This window comes from Opisthocomus hoazin, chromosome Z (assembly GCF_030867145.1).
Source record: "Opisthocomus hoazin isolate bOpiHoa1 chromosome Z, bOpiHoa1.hap1, whole genome shotgun sequence".
Classification (NCBI taxonomy): Eukaryota; Metazoa; Chordata; class Aves; order Opisthocomiformes; family Opisthocomidae; genus Opisthocomus; species Opisthocomus hoazin.
Genome location: NC_134454.1, coordinates 4,043,416 through 4,064,697, shown reverse-complemented (window position 1 = coordinate 4,064,697; position 21,282 = coordinate 4,043,416). Strand labels below are relative to the sequence as shown.

The 21,282-nt window shown below is 41.3% G+C and overlaps 1 protein-coding gene across 3 annotated transcripts in view; it reads left to right on the top strand.

Moving 5' to 3' along the window:
• The window catches only part of MCTP1 (multiple C2 and transmembrane domain containing 1), a 311,022-nt gene that overhangs the window by 252,700 nt on the left and 37,040 nt on the right, over positions 1 to 21,282 (top strand). For all 3 annotated transcript variants that reach the window (XM_075411266.1, XM_075411268.1, XM_075411267.1), the window contains exon 17: positions 15,107 to 15,160. In XM_075411266.1, coding sequence (XP_075267381.1) covers positions 15,107 to 15,160 — 54 coding nt within the window. The remainder of the gene's footprint in view (positions 1 to 15,106; positions 15,161 to 21,282) is intronic.

Genomic DNA, 21,282 nt, shown 5'->3' with positions numbered 1-21,282 from the left:
AATTTGTCTCAGAGGTTAGCAGTTAATGGAGGTTGGTAAGAAGTGGAGTATGACAGCACACAAGGACCTGTCCTATTTAATTCTCTGTCAGTGACCTGCAGGAGGTGACAGAGTGCACTCTTCAGTTTTTGGGTGACACCAGGCACGTGGGACCAGTTAATACCCTGTATCTGAGTGTCAAAGAGACCTAGGTGGCCGGGAAAAATGGGCCAATGGGAACCTCATGAAATTCAAGAAGGAAAAATGTGAAGACGTGCTCTTGAGGAGGAGTAACGCCTTGCAATGATACAGGCTGGGACTGATTGTCTGGTAAGCAGCTGTCTGAACTGGGCCTGGGTGTCTTGGAAGACAGCAAGGTAGACATGAGCCAGCAGCATGCCCTGGCAGGGAAGAGAGCCTCCAGCACCCTCCTGTGTTGACAGGAGCACGGCCAGTGCATTGAGGGAAGCAATTATCCCCTCTGCTCAGCACTGCATCTAGAACAGTGGCCAGTTTTGGGCACCCCAGTTCAAGAAAGACATTGATTAACCTGAATGAGTTCAGTGGAGGGCTACCAAGATGTTGAGGGACCTTGAGCGCTAGCCCTGTAAGGAGAAGCTGAGGGAAGCAGGCTCAAAAGAGCCTGGAGAAGAGAAGGCTTCAAGTGACCTGAACAGCAGCCCCCTGCTACCTAGAAAGTGGTTATCAAGAAGACGGAGCTAGACACTTCGGAGCCATGTGTGGTGGAAGAGGCTACAGGCATAATTTAAAGCAAAAGGGGTTCAGATTGGAGAACCCTTTTTGCCATGAGGGTTGTTAAGCCATGGAAGAGGTTGCCCAGGGAAGTTGTGCCGTTGCTGTTGGAATTTTACAGCACCCGACTGGATAAAGCCCTGAGCAATGTGATCGGACCTCGTGGCTGACCTGGGGTTGGGCGGGAGGCTGGAGGTCGCTTCCAGCCTGAATGATCCCATGACCCTGATGTCTAGCAACTGTAACTGTTAGTCACCAGAGGAACGGATACAGCCCCAATCCTGGCACTGGTATTACCTGTCTGCATCACTAAGGCTGTTATGCTTCCAAGGGTCATCGAAAATTAAGGGTGGGGTGATAAAGATACTCCCTAAACCCAAAGGTAGTTACATTTATGGAAGAAGACTAAGATCAAGATTTTAAAGATGCAGTACTTAAATCACAGCCCTTAGTCTCCTGCTGCCTGAAATGCTTAAAGCTTCTCAACCTGAAGATTTTATGAGTAATGGAAATCCCTTGTGAAGGGAGAGATTTCACTTGTGAGCTGCACTACACTTCATTTCTTTCTGAAATACCACCTGCCTGTGAAGATTAATTGGTTCATGTAACTTTTCTAACAAAATAATGAAGCTATTGATGGGGCTCTCTGTTGAGGACACCAAATGCTGCTCTGAAAATATTCCTCTGGCTGAGATGATTGCTTCAGACCAAGCTATACAGCTTGTATCAACCAGTTATGTTCTTGCCAAATATATGGTATCTGTGCCATTAATTACTAATTTTTGTTTAGGTTTGTCACAAGTAAGTTGGGACCTTATTTTTAATGAATTGAGCTTTGTTATCATCATGGTGAGCATCTGTCTTTTGTGATCTGCAGACTTACTGGATGCCTTTCTAATTAACTCACAAATCTTCAGTAACATCACAAATCCTTAGCTCAGGTCATTAGCACAGTATCATTAGATTAGAAGTCATTCAAACATTTCTGTTTTCCTATGCAGAGTGTAAATATTAACTAAATTAATTAAGCAGTGTTTCCTAGTGGCTGGAGGATGCTTCAGGATTCACATGATCTGGCTTCTGTTCCCAGGTCTCCAGAGATTCCTTGTGTGCCACAGTGAAATCATTGACTACTTATTTTAGGAATATCATCTATCTTTAGAAGATACTTTGAAATCCTCAAGATAATGATAAGACAAAAAGATAAATATATTTGTTAACTTTTCTTACTCAATTAACAGTAGTCAAGCGTAGTTAAAAGTTGTATGCACTTTATACTTGTTTAATGTCTATGGAAAATACATAAATTTGGGAGCTTCATAAGTAACTCAGAAGAGTTAGTTTCCATTGTAATATCCTTACAAGAAAACAATTATCAGTCTTCTTATCAATTCAGACGTTGGGGACTGCAGTCTTGTGCAGGTCAATGAAATAGAGATCACTGAGTTTCTGTCTGGATGTGGCAGATGGGCCAGCCTGAACTCATCCTTGTTCGACTGTCTCCGTAGAAAAGATATCATGTGCTGTGTCCTCTTGGGCATCAGCTTGTCTGAAGTAGTTTGGAACTTATTTTCTTGTGGAATAATTCACCTGCCAAACGACCTGGGTTAGTCTGCCGTAACGTGAGCCTGCGTTGCTGGTGCAAGCACAAGTATGACTATTTTACCATTTACTCTGACTCCTAAGAAGCAGTGTGTGCAAGTCCTTTCTTGAATTAAAAGTGCAATGAGGCTGGGGCAAGGGAGAACCCCAAGTGTATTTTCTGATAGCAGATAAGTCTACGGGAAAGTCCGACAGAGAGGGGAAGCAGCGTATGAGGCATTATTGCTTTCATGGATTCAGCTGGACTCTTTGTAGCATTGATCATCACTGTGGTGTGAATCGAACACTGGCACAAAGTTCAAAGAGAAGCATTGGATTCGCTATCTTTTATACATTTAGATCAAGATTAGTTGTGTTTCTGAACGATATGCTTTCATGAAATACAAACTCTGGCATTAAATGTTGGTGTAAGCGGATGAAGATAAATGTGGGTTTAGTGGATGGTTCTCTGAATGAGTCTGTGAGAATTCAGGATTGATCTACAATGAATGAACTTCTGCCATTGAGTCATGTGGCAGGTACAAAAAAATCACAGAATAAATATTTCTTTCCAATATTAGGCAGGGAAAAAAATCTCTAGGATGGCATTCTTAATGCTTTCCTATGAATTTTGCAGTAACATTTTTACCTGAAGCTTACTTAGCTGCTTTTTCTGAGGATCCTTGCACTTCCTTGTAGTCGTACTCCTAAATACCTGACTTTACGAAAGAATTTATTTTCAGCACAATTGCCATTCTCATCTTTAATCAGGACCACCTAAACACACAAGAATAGAACTGAGTAGATCTTACTGTTTTTTTTTTTTTAAATTTGCCTTTTGTTCCAGCATCCCTTTCACATCCTCTTGAGTGAGAGGACAGGTGTCAACCGCTGCCACTTTTCTCTCCCCACTGCTCCTCGTCTCCTGCTCCGGATCTGTGCGGTGGGGAGTGGCGTGGAAGTGCTGCCTCTGCACATTGCCAGCCCTGTGCCTATGGCAGGTGTGGGGCGGTGGAGCGTGGCATGGTGACAGACCACTCCGGATGCTCAGGGAGAACAAGGGCAGAGGGAGAGCGGAGGACTGGCTAGTTTGATAGCAGCCTTCGCTCTCTGGGAACCCCAAATCACATCTGACAGTAGATGGACGAACAGAAAAGGTCAGCTTTCAATTCTTTCAATTACAGCTGTAATTGAAAGACTTTTAGATATATCCAAACTAACAGGAAGTATTCTGGATTTTAAAGTTTCTTTTCAGTCTTTTTAAGAAACTACTTAATATTTTGATGTTTTCAAATGTGTGGTAGAAAAAAATCCCTCACCTTTATATCTTGGAGAAAACAGCAGCACTTCTGTCTGGGGTCTTTTTTTCACTTCCGTTTCTAAGCTTTTTCACTTCTATTTCTAAGCAAAAGTCACAGTTATTAAAACTGCATGAAGTTAGTGGAAAAAAATCTCTTTTTTTCGCTGCTTTTCTACTTCAGGCGGTGTTCTGACTGCCTGCTGGAGCTGCCTGACTTAAGGAATGGTCAGATAATCCCTCAAAGTGATTAAAAATGTTCCCACTCTCCAGCTGCTCTGGTCCCCTTCCCTGAGATGAAACAGTTGATTGTGTGATTGGAACGCGTCCTATTGCGAATGAAACCTGGTTTGCATAGTTATCAATTTATTTTTTTTTCGCTGTGTGTGTAAGGCTGACTACCACAATTAGGACAAACTGTGACAGTCTCTCAGCTCTTAGGCCATAACGCTTAACTGCTGTGACAGGCACAATGGATCTCTTCTGGTGACGCTGCATGTTCTTCTTCTTCCGTGACTGAAGAGGTAGCAGGCAGGGAGCCCAGGTGGTCTTCTCCATGTTACCACCCTTGAGGAGGGAGGGCTGGAAGAGGAGTGGACAGATCTGGCCAGTCAACAACCAGTTGTGCAGCTGCTGTTGACAACAGGGACTTGGTTTTTGACAACAGGGCCTTGGTTTTTGAAACCATAGGATCCTCCTTGAAGATTGAGGACTGCTAGGAAGAGGCAAGATCCACCTCCCCAAGTGGGGAAAAATTTTCTTTCCCAGGAGGCTGGCCAACCTGGTGAGGAAAGCGTTAAACTAGAAGTGATGGGGAGAGAGGTGACGATGACCAGCAGTCAAGTGAGAAGCGGTGGTCTGAGTTGGCAAGCAAAGGGTGCGGGGTGGACAGGAGAGACTTCAAAACCGACCAAAGAGAGCAGAGGGGCCCACCCCAGATGTAGGCACACAAATAAAGAAACGCTGCTCTGGAAGAGGCTTTGCCACCCTTCCTGAGAACCCAACATGCCAGGGGGCTCTCCCTGAAGTGGGTATACATAAGTGTGCACAGCATAGGAACCACTGGGAGTTAGGAGGTCCATGTGCTGTTGCATGCATGCATGATCATGGAGATGTGGTGGGATTGCTCTCACGACCAGTATGCAATGGATGTATACTGGCTCTTTAGTCAGGACAGGCCGGGAAGGTGAGGAGGGGGAGCTGCACTTCAGCCCAGTGAAGGGAAGATGATGAAGGGATCAGGGCATCTGGCATACAAGGAGAGGCTGAGCAAGCTGGGACTGCTCTGCGTGGAGAAGATGAGGCTCAGGGAAGATCTTGACGAGTATAAATAACTGAAGGTAGAAGAAGAAGAGAGAGACAGGCACTTCTCAGTGGTGCACAATGACAGGACAGGCACAAACCAAAATATGCAAAAATACATCAGAACACTAGAAAGCACTTTTACTGTGAGTGTTGTCACACCCTGGACCAGGCTGCCCAGAGAGGTTGTGGAGTCTCCATCCATGGAGGTATTCAAGACCTTACCGGACATGGTCCTGGGCAACCTGCTTAGAGGTCACCTTGCTCGAGTAGAGGGGGTTGGACTTGATGAGCTCTGCTTGAGTTAGGGATGTTAGTCTCCGGATGTCCCTGCCAACCTTTGCCACTCTGTGATTCTCTGTCTGAGGATACTAATCCTTCTCTCCTTTTGGTCTATTATTTGTTAGATTTTTTTTCCAAGCAATTTAAAATTTAATAGAAGAACAATGCACATGCCTGGAGTTACCTATGAGTGTTCTTCTGCCATATATACCCCTATGGAGAAGAGGTTTAATCACTTCAGTTCACATCCTGCATTTATAGTTAATACTTAGAGCCTTTAAGGAAATATTAAATAGCTAATTTCCTCTTGAAGTTTGAAGTTGCACATGTCATTGCATAGAAAATGATGGTGAGCAGCTGGGAGTTAATGTGCCATACACAAATTCGTATGAATCTGTATAATAGAGTATATACACACATATTATTAATCTTGAAAGAGTGATATAAAATGGCACAATACATCTTTTAATTTCACTGGAGATTTTTTTGCGAAATAGGCTGTGATGACTTATGTTTCTAGAGTATATGTTTCTATTAAAAGTTAGAGCTGGACATGTTTTAGGGTGAAATTTTGAGAACAGAAGAAAAATAACTTTTGTTAAAGACAGCCTTTCATTCTGAGATTTTAGCCAATTTCAGTCAGTACTTTTTATATGGTCCTCCAATATGATATGTATACTCAGATTTTTTATTTCTCTTTATGTGTCTTCTGGAAATTGCCACATGAAAAAAAAAAACAAACAAAAAGGGGGAATTGGAAGAAAGATGCTTGCGAATATATCCATGTCATTGGATTCCTTCTTTCTTCAAGAAAAGGTCGTGAGCATGACGAGCTTCAGTTGGTAGAGCAACCCCAGCTCAGTCGCAGCTGGAAGAGCTTTTCTGACTAGAGTCCAAATCACTTTCTTCTGGGAGAAAGGCTACAGTGTCCGTCAGAGCTTACGGTGGGTTTGTGGGTGCTTGTGTTCGGGGCAGACAGTGCCACTTTGCTGGACATTCAATACAGAAACCAACCCCACCAGGAAAGTGCCTGACCAACCGTTTATTCTCCCGCAAATGGAAAACCAAGTTACCAAGCAAAGAAACAAGGTAGTAACTTGAATTTTCTGTTTATTCACATTATGGTCTGAAAGCATGGAAGTATGAGTCTGTGAAGTTCGTAGTTTGGAAGGGTTTCAGAGGGTTTCATCTGCAGATGAATACAGGACAAACACCAAGTGCTTCAGATCCGTTGCCAGTGCAGTACTGAGGTCTTCTGTGCTTGAAGTCCTCTTCTGCCAGGGATCTAGCTGAGGACTAAATTCCTGCTATGAATTTATGGCAAAAATAAATATCGTTGTTGCTGTATTCTAGCTAGTCGGTGTCTGGGATATGTCATTTGCACAGGACGATACAAAAGGGCGTTGTGAGGTTGGCAATTAAATCTTTGCTTTGGCTGTGCTTTCCTGAGCAGTTTTACCTCCAGTCTGATAGCAACAGCAGCAGCCATGAAATCCCCAAAGCATGGGGGCTGGTGGGCAACTACCGAGTTAGGCATAGAAAAATACCTGTGTAAAACTAGTCTGGTTTATGACGCTTCTAGAAATAAGGAAAATAAGGTTGTTTTTACAGAACGATTTTCAACGTTATGCGGAAAGTCTTTTACCTTCTATTTGCTAAGCGTCAACTAGACCTACGTTCTCCCCTGCACCTCGAAATAGAAAGTGACTTTCATTCTGTTTCTGCGTCAGCCAGATGGCTTTTCTTAAAATGTGCAGCCTGCCTTACTTTTGTGGAATTAATCAGAATCGCAAACTTGCTCTCTGTTTGTTATCATCGATGGAATAAGCTAGAAAGGCTTCTGCAAACGGGTCATCGTCTGTCTGTGCGTTCAGTCTGCGTGCCGTCGGAGCACAAAGACCACCGGCAACACGTGCCTGAGTATTCAGCAGTCTGCTGAGAGCCATTGCTGTCCTCATGCAGCTGTTTGTTCTTTCTATGTGATCCAGATAGCCAGCGACAAAAAATACACTATAGTGCCCCGCTGTGGGACAGGGGTTTTTTTAATAAATCAGAAAAGAAACATGAAAATGTCAGCTTAATCAAGCATTTAAGTTTTATTAATCAAGTCTAATTTTTATGAGTGCAAATAATCGTTGAAGCTGGACAAATTTGCTCTAGATTGCATCAGAAACATAATTTTAATATTTAATGGCCTGCTGAATTTAAATGGAGAATTATCTTTATGAAACATGCTCTTCATAATTTGCCATTAAATGAGAAATGAACAAATCAACATAAATCTTACATAAAGGTTATTTAACTAAATGTTGGTACTATAAATATTTTAAATGCATTATGCACTAATTTAACAGTCGTACACTACACTATATAAAGATATAAGTTGGGCAGAAAGCGTTTCTCTCCTGAAGCATAATAGAATGTAGTACTGTAAGTGGCTATCTGGGCTACAGCTAAAAGAGGCTGTCCACGCTGCAGTAATAATCCCTGCGTCGGAGGTTTACGTACAGTACCAGCACATGTAGTAGCCCCTTGCTACAACTTTACATGGCTGTTCTCATCCCAGCAGCAGTTAAAACAAGTCAATGCACCACAGATTTGAATATTTTGGCTGGTTTTGGTTAGCTGAAGACAAAACACCAAAATCAAAACCTCCACCCTAGATATCTTCAGCATTTAAAAAAACTTGATTGTTTTTTCGATCATAAACCAATTGATTTTTTGATTTATATTTTGCCACTTTTTTTCAAATATAGTCTTCCAATATTGTGGGCATCTAACATAAAATTGAAGTTTACTGCATATAGAGGCCTTTTTTATATGAGACGGTTTTAATGATTTTTTTTTTGCATTTCCATCAAGATTTACATGGCAACAAGATTCACTTGACAGGTTGTAGTGGCTATTATAAATAATCAATATTATATAAACAAATATCAGTTTAGTTTCTAGTAAAAATTCCCATAGTTATGTGATATTTTTGTTCATATTTGGTTTGGTTTTCTTTTGCTTTAGCACATTTTAATTCAGCCTGGACTTTAAGAACTTTGGGATTATAGTGCAGTTTTAATGTATTTACCAAAATGTACCAATACTTGGAAAAAAAACCCTCTGAAATTACAGTAATAAGTGTATTACATGCATTGTCACATAAAACACATAACACAGCTTTTTTCTACCAAAAAGCTTGTCAGCTCTGAGCTGGAATATAATAGACTGTGTCACACCTACAAGTTTAAAATTATTTGGATAAACGCTCTTTTAAAAAAGAAGCATATCTGGAGCTACTAGAATCTGAAAACTATTTGACGTGAGGTAATAACAACAGTGAAAACTGATATTGAGCCATTGAATTGTTAATAATGCAGTTTATCATGAGATTTTGCCCAAGAATTCTAGCTTAAAATTTTGTGAAGGTGTTTTTTTTAATCGCCCTGCATAGTAACTTGCCACTGATGTTTAGGCAAGCAAAGAATGGGTTTTTTTTCATTCTATTGAACTAAAAATGAAGCATTCTAAGACAAGAGAAGTGTGACATTTCAAGTGTACAGTACATGTTCAAGCCTTTAGATGGAGACACACTTCAAATAAACACCTAATATTCAGTTCATAGTGCATTGTGTAAACACAAGGGGCTAAAATAAATGAGAACCAAGTATTGAAAGAAATATAGAGAAAAAGGACTACTGCTTCTGCCATTTTTGTGTTAAAAATGACTTAGTCTTAACTACATTGCCAACTGAATGTGGAGGGCACATAAAGCTGACAACAAGAAAAAGGTTACATGTTCTTGTATAATAAACCGTATTTAATGCCCATGCATGTTGCCAAGAAATTTATTATACTGCAAATAAAAATTCTGTTGTTGACATTACAGAACTACATGTAATCAGTAGCATGCATCAAAAGGCATCTGATAGCTGTATTAAAGTCTCATTTCCTAATAAGAATCAGACTAAATTACGATGTGAGCACTTCCCAGAATAAGCTAACAAAGTGCATTCTGTAAGAAGAAATAATTGTATTTGAGTGTCTCTGTAAAAATCAGGAAGTATTTTAGCAGTAAAGTATTAATGGTTTTTTTTTAGTCTGCTGTCTTCTGTACTGCAATATATTCAACCTTACTGGCAAGCTTATCACACTAATTATTATAACATCTAGTGGTTCAGTTATCTCGATGATTACCGCAGATGAAATATCCCAAGGTCAAAACATTAATAGTATAAATCAGGATTGGTTGTATTCCAGATATACTACACTCTTTAATCAGAATCTGTTAATTTGATTTTTATTTTCCTTATAAATGTGGTATAAAAAAGGTGGACATTTTAATTAAGTAGTCTCTCCTGTAAAGTTTGTCCTCGACAACTCCGTGAAAGAAGCAGACGTCATGTTGTGAAAATCAGCACAAAACCACTGCTGTAGCAGGCTCATTGATGATGGACGTCTTTGCTTCGACCTGAAATACCTGGAAATGACCTGAGAGAACCCAGGCAGTTTTATGCATCCTGCTTCACCCATACACATCGCACCATTTTATATTACATCTGCACACATATGCTGAACGGAGTGGCACGCAAACGTGCGGTACAGTTTATGTCCAGACAGTATGAATTGACATGGTAACCGTACAACTCTGACTGCATTCATTGCACATCTAAAATGCGTTCAGTTTGGAGCCAAATCTCATTCTTTATTTTGTCTTACGAATGTTAGTACCTCTATGTGAAAATACAAATCTCTGCAGATATTTTGACACTGTAACATGTCGTATTGCGAAAAAAGTGGTTTCTTTTGTTTTTGATTTGAAACCCCCTGTGTTTGAAGGACTACATCAAGTAAGATACAGGCAAATCTAGAGAAGTGCTGATGGGAGGTGGGGGACATTGCTTCACGTTAAAGGAGAATATGGAAGCAACAGTCGTTGGAGTTATCTGCAGAGGCAGTGCCTCTCCTTTTATTTTTTCTTTATTTTGCTTATCAGTGCTGAGCAGATATCTGGTACTGTTAACATGTAAAGACATCCAAGTGTCTCCCGTGCAGGTGTTTCTATTGGATCAGTCAAAGAAATTAGAACAGAAGACAGTTCATGGAGTGACTTGCAGTTGGCACATTTTGTGTGAGAAGCAGCAGGCTGATACCAAGAGAGAAGGACCTTTCATTAAAAGTGGTGTTAAATTTCAATGTGTCATTTTTCCACGGAGTCTTTAGATCCGGGAGGTATTTGAAAGTTCTCTGCAGTCATGGGTCTTTGATTCGACATGCTTGTAAATAACTAGAATCCAACCATACTTTGAAGGTGTTGAGTTTAGAAGTCAGAATGAATTACTTTATCACAAATCCTATCCTGTTTGTCAGCCAACAGATCATTTTTAGAATAAATGTGAGTGGTACTTAATTGTCGGTTTCCCCAGAAGACTGCGTTTCAGCCCACAAATACTGGGGTTTTCTCCAGCGTGCAGACACGGTGGTTGAGCTTCCTTCTGGCAACCTGCTGTAACACGGCTGTGACAGAACAGACGCTCTCCTGACCTCCCATGGATTATCAATCGTACAACGTTTATAGACTGAGTTCCTCAAAGAGGGTGGGAATGGATCAGGAACAACGGTAGTACGCAGGAATTAGACCGCATGCTCCTGCTGATTTAGTAAGCCTTTAACAGGGCTGCTTTGCACAGGAAGGATCTTACTTTGCCACATTTAAACATCATCTGCTGACCGTTTGGCTGTGAAGTAGCTGACGTGCTGTATTTAAGGCTGTCTACATGTGTTTTTTAAAATGTCATCTGTATTAGTATTACATTCAAGGGACGGTACCAAGAAATGGGTTCTTTCAAGACCTTCTACCAGTACGCGTCATATAAGTCTGTGACAAGTGACATTACAGAAGGTCATGTCACTTTTAACTGCTTGCATTAGATCTTTCTGATTTCCCCAGTGCCCTTCCTTTGTTTGATTAATACTACTTGATTTCGAGCAAGGTATCGGAAGGCATAATTTAGAGTGAGCATTCTAAGGGCAATCTGAGGGTTTTTGCCATAGAACTTTTAATAAAATAACTCTAATGTTTCTCTTTATCTTCATATGCTTTTTCCTGTCCTCCCTCTCTCCTATTCCTCCTTCCCTGTCTCCTCCCTACCCCCATCACATCTCCCCCAGGTACAATGCTTGACATAGAGATCCAAACAGCTACCGTGTTCCTTCAAACCAAAGCAGAACACGTGCACTTTGTTTGAATAGCAACGAGGTGGAATCAAGGGAGAAAAGAATCCATTGTGCATTCTTTTTCTACAGTGTTCTTACTACAGCGTTAAACTGAAATCTGTTCTTCAGATTCACTGTACCGCTCTTGAACAGCCTTGCTTTGTTCTGCAGAAATAGATTGTGCTTCAGTATAGGGCTTCTGTAAGGCTTCAGCTTACCGATTCTTTGTGTATCGTAAGATTATGAAGAACCTACTCTTCTTGTTTGAATTTGTGTCCATGTTCTGAAAACACCTGTTTTGGTGGTTAGTAAATTGTATTATTGTGTCTGTATTGTCTGAATGTTCGTGGGTTTCTTCTCTTAACTCTTCATTTGAATGTCAAGACACATGAAAGCATAGGCTGTATTTCATAAACTTTAAAGAATCATTTGCGCATCTTGGGCATAGGAACATTTGTACTACATTTTATTTTGCTACAATAATTCAATTCTGCTTTCCTTTCCAGTCAATTCAATACTCTAAAGCTCAATGTAATGGATGATGTGAGTAATCTAGGACAAGAGCGAAGGCTGGTAGTGGCTTTTGGGTTAAAAAATGGCGTGGAGGAGCTGGAGATGTGGGCTCAGTCCTGGGCTTCAAGTGATTTCTAAGAACTTTTTATGTCCTTCAGACAACTTAACATTTTTCCCCTCTACAGAAGCTTGTAAAGTAGATTGAGATCATTAGATGGGGAAGGAAAAAAATGTGAGTTTGAAGTATGATTATCCAGACAATTTAGAATGGATATTGTCATGCAAGTGATTTCAGTGAGGTGCCATCATTTGCAACAATTTCAGAGGTTTCCAATTCAACTAATTGTCTCCAGGCTAACTTTAGCACTAATGTGTGATAGGCATTCTGTCAATTAATCCTGTCAAGACAAGGCATTTCTGGGTGTACATAAAGGAGATCTTTGAGTGTCTGGGGAATATTAATGTTGGAAAGTAAGAGATCTAGTGAGTGTAGTGAGCTCCAGGCATAGGCAATATCAGAGTCAACAGATTCAGGTTTATACCTTGGACTTTAGTCACCTAATGATGTAATTACAGCCTTTTTGTGTGTGTGGCAAAACTGATTTAAGAGGGTTTCCATCTCACTGCAGTCTTTAAATATTTGTTTTCATCCTGTGTTCTCAGTTCACCATTTTGTCGGTAGAGCGGATGCTAGCATTTCTGGAGCTGCTTGGTAAACTGGGTCACTGAAACCATCTGAACTGGAAGTTTTAGGGTGGGTTTTTTTGAAGAACTCAGTCAGTCCAGTGATGTAGTTTACAGCTCAGCTCCCCAAACACTTGGAACAGCACAGGGAGGATGACACTAAGCTACCAGAAGAGGAGAGGAACAAGGAGGTGATGCAGGTGCATGGGAAACTGAAAATGCCTTTGTTTCCACAGAGAGGTCCATGAATCATAGAATCATGAAGGCTGGAAAAGACCTCTAAGATCATCAAGTCCAACCATCACCCAACCTAACCATGCCTGCTAAACCGTGTCCCCAAGTGCCACATCCACATGGTTTTTGAACCCCTCCAGGGATGGGGACTCCACCACTGCCCTGGGCAGCCTGGTCCAATGCCTGACCACTCTTTCAGGAAAAATCTTTCTCCTAATATAGGACCTTTCAGCCACCTCCAAATAGGATGTGTAAAATGGCACACTGAGCTAAGCAGGAGCTGACAAGCATTTTGACAACAGTTTCCCTCCCTCCGTGCTGGGAGGTGTGACCATCCCAGTCTCTCTGGGCACTGTCTCCGATCCTCTTTAAAAAATGGAGCAAAAGGGGAAGCAGAGGTGAAACTCGTGAGGGAGGCTTCTTCTTCGTGGATGGTGGCTGCAGCCCAGCCTTGATTCCTTCTGCAGCCTGAGGAGGTTCACAAATACATCTGCCTGGCTGGCATCAGGTCAGATGCTGCAGGAGGTTCAGTCAGTCAGGTGCCTCCTGCTAAAATTGTTCTTCTGGGCAGGAAAGAATTCAAGAGTAATTGTTCCTTAATTGCTCGGGTCATGCTCTTCCTTGTGCCTTTGGACGTGCTCACTCTTTACTGTTTCTTTGCATTTCTAGTCTTTCTTTTGGCTCTAAGCTAAGGACAGAGTTGCCAGTAGACAGAATTGGAGGCTCCTTTCCCTTCTGATTCCAGGCTTGTTGTTAGAAGTGCTTTAGGAGGGGGGTTCAGACAAGGATGAGCTGCTGGAACTGAAAATGTTTTGAACTGTACATCTGACTTGCATGTATGTGGAGTGCTCTACTGTATCTGCATGTTATATCAGCCTGTGTGGCGTTTACATTTTGCGTGGGTGTGTGTAACATGATTAGCTGGGATTTTCTTGGTGGTTGAGCTAACTCAGAGAAAGGTGTCTGATATACGCACTTTTTTAAGTTCTTCTTTCCTGAATTTGACTCTTCGATAGTGTCAAAGTCCCTTTAGTTCTTGGACACGGATTTGGACTTGATGAGAATATCCTTCCAGCTGTGGTTGGGGGGGGGAGGTATTATAAAGATATTTCAGTGTGTTTTCTTAAAGGACAAGTGAACTAAAACCAGTTGTAGCTTCACCTATATAACAGAGTAAACTCTCGTTTCACTTGGTGGCAGGTCTGAAAAATAGGCCAAAGTATTAATGGTTCGTATCAACGAGGTATTCCTTCTCTTGTCCTTTTTTATGCATATTTTATAATACATAGTATACACTTTTTGCATCCATAATATGACACTGGGCTGGGTGGATCTTTGCTGACCTTCATGATGGATGTTGTTGTATCCTACTAAGCACTTACATACGAATGATGATATAAAGACCCACATTATTTTCTGCTTATAAGGAGGGACAGCTTCATTTCCACCAACAGAGAATTTCCCCTACAGGGTAGGCTGGAGACTGATCACAGTGTTATGAGAGAGGGATTTGTGAGTTTTAAAATGTGCCACTGACCGTGTTCGGAAAGTCAATCTCTCTGCAAACTAGATGTAATAGTGGTTTGTTTCATGCTCATGCTGTGATTAATAATTATTAATATTTGGAGAATGAATTGAATTTATGTGTATATTTCATAGAGTTTGACTGAAAAGACTTTACATGGAAAAATAGAGTAGATGCAGACATGTGGCAACTGCAGCTAGCAGTGAATGTGCGGAAAGTTAGATGCACAGATTGTATAAAATCACTATTATAAGAAACATAGTGCTGATGCTGATAGAGCATATGGTATATACCATTGTTGTAGATCATAAGCAGATAAGCTAATATGAATTTATTCCCAGCTTTGTATTCGTCAAAAATCTCCTGGTGAGTGCTGTAGATTCTATTAAAAATATTGCATGTTTCTGTAGGTAACAGTAAATTTAAAGCAAGCACTTGTGTCTGCTGCATAGGCACCAGTGGAGCTGACAAGGGATTCCTTTAGTTAAAACAATCATACATTGAATTTTGAAATACCTTTTAAATACTTAGATTGGTTTTCAGTAGATAATTCCCTAATGTAGGTCAATTAAAGCTATAACACTTTCCTAAATTTCAATCTCTAGTTCAAATGTTTTTTCCTAGTTGTACATTTTCCTTCTGTGCATTTATTTCAAATGTTAATAAAGTTTTCATCCACAAAAGGTTTAGAATTGACAGAACAAAACTCTTCCTTTTTAAATCATGACAACTACTACTGTTTCTGTCTGCAGGTAGTGGAGGACATGCTAGAGGACGAGGAAGAAGAGGATGACAGAGATGACAAGGTAATTATCTTTCCTAGCACTTGGGTATCTGGGGATGGGAGAATTTAGACATGACACTGTTTTTACAGACAGTTAAAAAAGGAGTTGAAGTGTTTTAGTCCAGAAAATTGGACAGAGCTGTTTATCATCCTAACAATGTTACAGTGTGTTGCAGGAAAGAATAGAGGACTATAAATCCTGCCTTTTTTTTTTTTTTCCTTGGTCCAGAGCTGGGTCAAATATTTTTTCTGCCAGGAACAAAAAATAATTCAGCCTGTCTGGAACTTGATAGCTCTTGTGAAGATAACTGCAGTGACAACTGTTTTTGAAGGACAAAAATTTGTCCTGTCTTGAGTATTACAAATAGGGCTGCACTTTAGGGGAAAAATGGTGTAAAAATAGCAACTCCATACTGGTTAAAGATGGGATATTGACATCTATAATTTTCAAAGAATTACTTGGTGGAAGAATGGCTGAAATGTTTCTCACTCTGTATGACATTTAAATAATGACAATTCTCATAGACGTCCACTCGATTTGAAGTTGGCATTGTGGCCCGGCAAGCCGGGAGACGGTTGCAGATCGTTCAGCTATTTGAGCAAGCACGGTTCAGTTTGGAGGCTGCTGGTCGAGTTGAGGATTGCAGCCACAGTAAATAACAGCTCATTTCCACATCTCATTGAGCCAAGCGATGGGACTGCTTGGATTGGTTGTCCCCCAGGGAGAGGGAAAAACCAGAGGAAAAGAAATTAGAATGACCTTGCACCACTGAAGCAATGGCTGGTGCTGGCGGGACAGCTTTCTGGTGAGATGAGAGCAGTGCAGACAGTCCTGTTGTTGCTGGTATTTTCATACCAGGAAGGTGGTATCTGTGGAAGAAAAGGAAAGGCAAAAAACAGATAATTTTACAAGAACTCTGAATTAAGGTGCCAATGATTTTGACCTTCACAGATGTTCCCCCACTTCTGTTGTAGTAAAGCAATGATTTTTTTCTTCGAGAGGAGAAAAACAGTGTGTCTTAATTTATGCCCTTGACCTTTGCTTCTAGTTGAGATGTACAGTTACATACCACTGTAAGAATTCATGTGTTGGCAGCAGCATTTGAAATGTCAGAAAATTCACCGTGATTAGTTAATCCCCTGAATGATTATTTTTCCGTCAGCTAACACCCAAGATCTGAGAGATGATAAAAAAAAGGAGTATTTTCCTCACTCCATTGACAGCTCAAACATTTTACAATTGACAGAAAGATATTACGTGAAATTCTTCTATACATCACTTAAATAGTTAGCTACATCATTTCAGAATTGGCAAACACTGTAGTAACAAAACCTTCTCTTACAAAACACAAGTGATGGTTTTTAACACTAAATGATATGAGCATACACTTCTGGCAATAAAATATATGATTTATTGCAAAGGTCAGTCATGTAGCTGTGGAGAGCTTGTATTCTAACTCAACATGCTGGTTTTGAATCATCATTTCTTTTCTGATAAACACTGATCTGCCATCCATTTGAAGCCATTTTCTCCTGTTTCTTCCTGCTTTATTATTAGAGCTGGTGCGAAAGTATCATCCCAGTAGACTGTGTATTACTGGATATTTTAATCACTGTGATTAGTTCACAAAGAATAGTGCTTGACTGCTTGTGGCTTGAGCCACCCTATGTAGTTACCACTTAGTGGTTTTTGGAAATTGCTAAAAAAACTCCTTTAAAAGGGAAGATGAGGATGGGGGTCAGCCCCCCCTGCCCGACAGCTCTCTGGTAATTCGCAGATGCCACGCAAAACAGACCCAATTAGGAATAGCTCTCTAGATTTCAATGTTGTGATCTAATATTCAGCTTTCTCATTGACACCACAGTTCAAACATTTTTCTAGATCTAGTTACCAAGGTTGAATAAAAGTGAGTACTGACATCACTGTGTGCATTCCGTGAGCCCTTTTATTGAATATTTAAGAGCTGTCTTTTCTGTACAGAAGGTGTTTAGGTTGATTTTTATAAATTCAAAGCTGTCTTCATTATTGTAAACATTTTGAATTCTTGTGATTGAATATGCTGTTTGAATGGAAGATTACACTGTTTAAAATAAGCATGTATGGACTACCATGTATATTCAGTACTATTCAGTACACAGTGGGCATTATTTTACATTGGGCTAAACTCTAAAACAGAAGTGCATAGTTAGTACTGACTTTGTTAGAAGTTGGTAGGGTGTTTTTTCCTTTCTGCTGCACTAGACATACTCTGTTAACTACTGCTGTACCTCTTACACCTTTTTGTCAGAATGGAAGGGTGCGGTTTTGTATTATTTTGTTTTCTTAAAGCTATGTGCAAAATGAAGTTTTGTGAGAAAACAAATGCACATTTCGTTACATCTGGCAGTGGCCTCTGGATTTTATTATTTCTCTCTTTCTTCATACGCTACAATAGAGAAGTCAGGTAAATGGGTCTTCTTACACGATAAAAGTAAGAAGATTAACAAATGTGCCAAAGCCTCCCTTTAATTGAAACTGAAGCATATGTTGCAAGTATGTAAAATATGTCCCAGATGTTTGACCATGGCCAGTGCCTTTGCTTTCCCTGATTACCACAAGGCAGCTATTAGTCCTGTAACCTTTGGACTTAACGGTAAATGGGGTATTACATGGCGCAGGACTGGAGCACCTGTTTTCCATTCAGTAAAGACCCCTGGCAGGCTTTACCTAAGCCTACCCATATGTTTTCACTTAGCAGATTGTTGGGCGATTATGAAAAGTGTCTTTCTTTAGAGCCAGCTTAGATATTAGTCACTTGCTCACGGTGAGAGGGCAACTCTCTGGCTACCTGATGAGGTCCGCGTGGGTATGCACTGATGTAGGTTACGGGACGTGCGATGGAGGGATGTTGCTCGGCATCCCTAAATTGCAGAGTTGCAAAAGTAATAAACTGAGGATGGTGAATGGTCAAAATTATGTAATTAGTTAAAGTTATCCGTTTTATTAGTAGTGGTCTGTAATACAGAGAGGAGTTTGACAAGGTAGATTTGTGCTTACCGTATTACTTATTCTCATTAAAATATTCTGGATTTCAGTAATCTTTTTTTCACCCTCTGCTGCAATTAAGGTAGACAGGACTGCCAATTTAAGGTCATAGGATGCTGCTGTTGTTTTTTTTTTGTGGAGAATATTAAGTTTCATCTTGAGTTACAATATGACTAATAAACTAAAATGGCAAGTATACATCTTGCTACTTATAGAGTGGTGCTTAGCAGTGGAACACTTTTTCTCATTTTGTTTCTTTGTCATATTATGTATTGAGGAACTGAAAAGGATGTTGCAGTTTGGCTCAGACATTTGTCCTTAGTTTAATACTAAATTTTCCAAGAAACAGCACTGGATTCTGCTTTCCATATGTTCTGTACCGCTTGCTAAACCTATGCCAGCCACAGATTTACAGTTTAATCTGATTTCTCCCTCTCCTCTCTCTCTTTTTTTTTGTTGGCTCCCTTCCAAACACTGGCTGACACAGTACCTTAGCAAATAAGGGTCAGTTAAATTACATGAAGTCAAGTTATCAACAAGCTATCAAAAGGATTTTTGCACAGTAATGTTATAATAATGTATCGGTCAATATGCATAATCTGTGTATATAAGATTTTAGTTTGTCATTTAAGAAGTTCACGTATGCTTTTGACATAGCTTTATTTCTTGAGCAAGCTCCAGATAAGATTTCAGATAATCACAAAGAATTTCAGCTCAGCATTTTGCGGGAAGCCCTCAGTATGCCACAGAATCAAGCCAGTGAGCAACGCTACTATTTCAAATTAAGTGGAGGAATATGCACGGCATAAGGAGTACTTTATTTTACTTGTTTATTAACAGTAACAATATTAATACAAAATATTCAAATCCTTTGCACCTTTGGCTACTCTCTAGGCTTGCTTTCTTGGAAAAATTCTTTGCAGTTCTCAGTTAATGTTATTATGTTTCAAGATAACTAGAAGCCTTTATAATGAAAGATAGTTGAGTCAAGTTAAAATATGTTTTAAAGCTTTTAATCATCCCTGATGTGAGGTACCAACTTTGTTCTGAAGCCAAGACACGTTTGTAACCTGTCTCAGAAGCATGCCCTGAATTTCTACCAAGAGTAGGGCGTGAGGAGGAGGAAAGATAACTCTGATGTGGCTTCGATTTTTACATTCTATAAAGTAGAAGATTGTAATCTACTGTAGTGGCAGTTATTTCCTATAAAATAAATGATGGAAAAACAATAAAGAAATAGGGAGAGTGTCGAGTGAAGAGAAAATTCCAGAATGAATAAATCCATAGGTTCACCTATAGCTTGATTCCACTGTTAAATTCTGCGTGAACATAGCACCTAAATACTAACTGAAATTAAAAAACTAACAACAGCTTCCAGGGAAAACTGTAGCTTCATAGCAAACCACTGCCCCTTAGGACCTTAGTTAGACTATGTCTACTTAACAAATAAACATACAACAGGGCAATCTATTGTGCATAGCTGCAGAAGTCAAACTTCTCAGTGCAGTTTGGTTTCAGCTCAGTTATTCATGTAGAGATGGTGATAAGAGGTGTGTGCTTTTATCACAATTGTACATCATAGAATCATAGAATCACAGAATCATTAAGGTTGGAAAAGACCTTTAAGATCATCAAGTCCAGCCATCAGCCCGTCACCACCATGTCCACTATACCACGTCCTGAAGTGCCACATCTGTCCTGGGATGCATTGAGAAGAGTGTGGCCAGCAGGTCGAGGGAGGTTCTCCTCCCCCTCTACACTGCCCTGGTGAGGCCTCATCTGCAGTGCTGTGTCCAGTGCTGGGCTCCCCAGCTCAAGAAAGATGAGGAGCTACTGGAGAGACTCCAGCAGAGGGCTACGAGGATGGTGAGGGGACAGGAGCATCTCTGCTACGAGGAGGTGGGCTTGTTCAGCCTGAAGAAGAGAAGGCTAAGAATGGACCTTCGAAATGCCTCTAAATATCTGCAGGGTGGGTGTCAGGAGGATGGGGCCAGACTCTTTACAGTGGTGTCCAGCGACAGGACAAGGGGCAATGGGCACAAACTAAAGCAGAGGAAGTTCCATCTGAACATGAGGAAGAACTTCTTCCCTCTGAGGGTGACAGAGCACTGGAACAGGTTGCCCAGGGAGGCTGTGGAGTCTCCTTCTCTGGAGATATTCCAGACCCGCCTGGACGCGGTCCTGTGCACCCTGCTCTGGGTGACCCTGCTTCAGCACAGGGGTTGGACTGGGTGATCCTCAGAGGTCCCTGCCAACCCCTGCCATGCTGGGATTCTGTGATCTACATGTTTTTTGAACACCTCCAGGAATGGGGACTCCACCACTGCCCTGGACCACTCTTTCAGTAAAGAATTTTTTCCTCATATCCAATCTAAACCTCCCCACCACAACTTGAGGCCATTGCCTCTCTTCCTGTCGCTGGTTACCTGGGAGAAGAGACCAACACCCACCTCACTACACCCTCCTGTCAGGTAGCTGTAGAGAGCGAGAAGGTCTCCCCCCAGCCTTCTCTTCTCCAGACTGAACAGCCCTAGCTCCCTCAGCCGCTCCCCATCAGACTTGTTCTCCAGACCCCTCACCAGCCTCACTGCCCTTCTCTGGACACGCTCCAGCCCCTCAATGTCCTTCTTGGAGTGAGGGACCCAGAACTGAACACAGCACTCCGGTGCGGCCTCACCAGTGCCGAGTACAGGGGCACGATCCCCTCCCTGCTCCTGCTGGCCACACCATTCCTGATCCAAGCCAGGATGCCGTTGGCCTTCTTGGCCATCTGGGCACACTGCTGGCTCACGTTCAGCTGGCTGTTGACCAACACTCCAAGGTCCTTTTCCGCTGGGCAGCTTTCCAGCCACTCCTCCCCAAGCCTGTAGTGTTGCGTGGGGTTGTTGTGACCCAAGGGCAGGACCCTACACTTGGCCTTGTTGAACCGCATACAATTGGACTCTGCCCATCGATCCAGTCTGTCCAGAGCCCTCTGCAGAACCTTCCTACCCTCGAGCAGATCGACACTCCCACCCAGCTTGGTGTCATCTGCAGACTTACTGAGGGAGCACTCAATCCCCTCATCCAGATCACTGATTACGTTGTTAAACAAAACTGGACCCAACACTGAGCCCTGG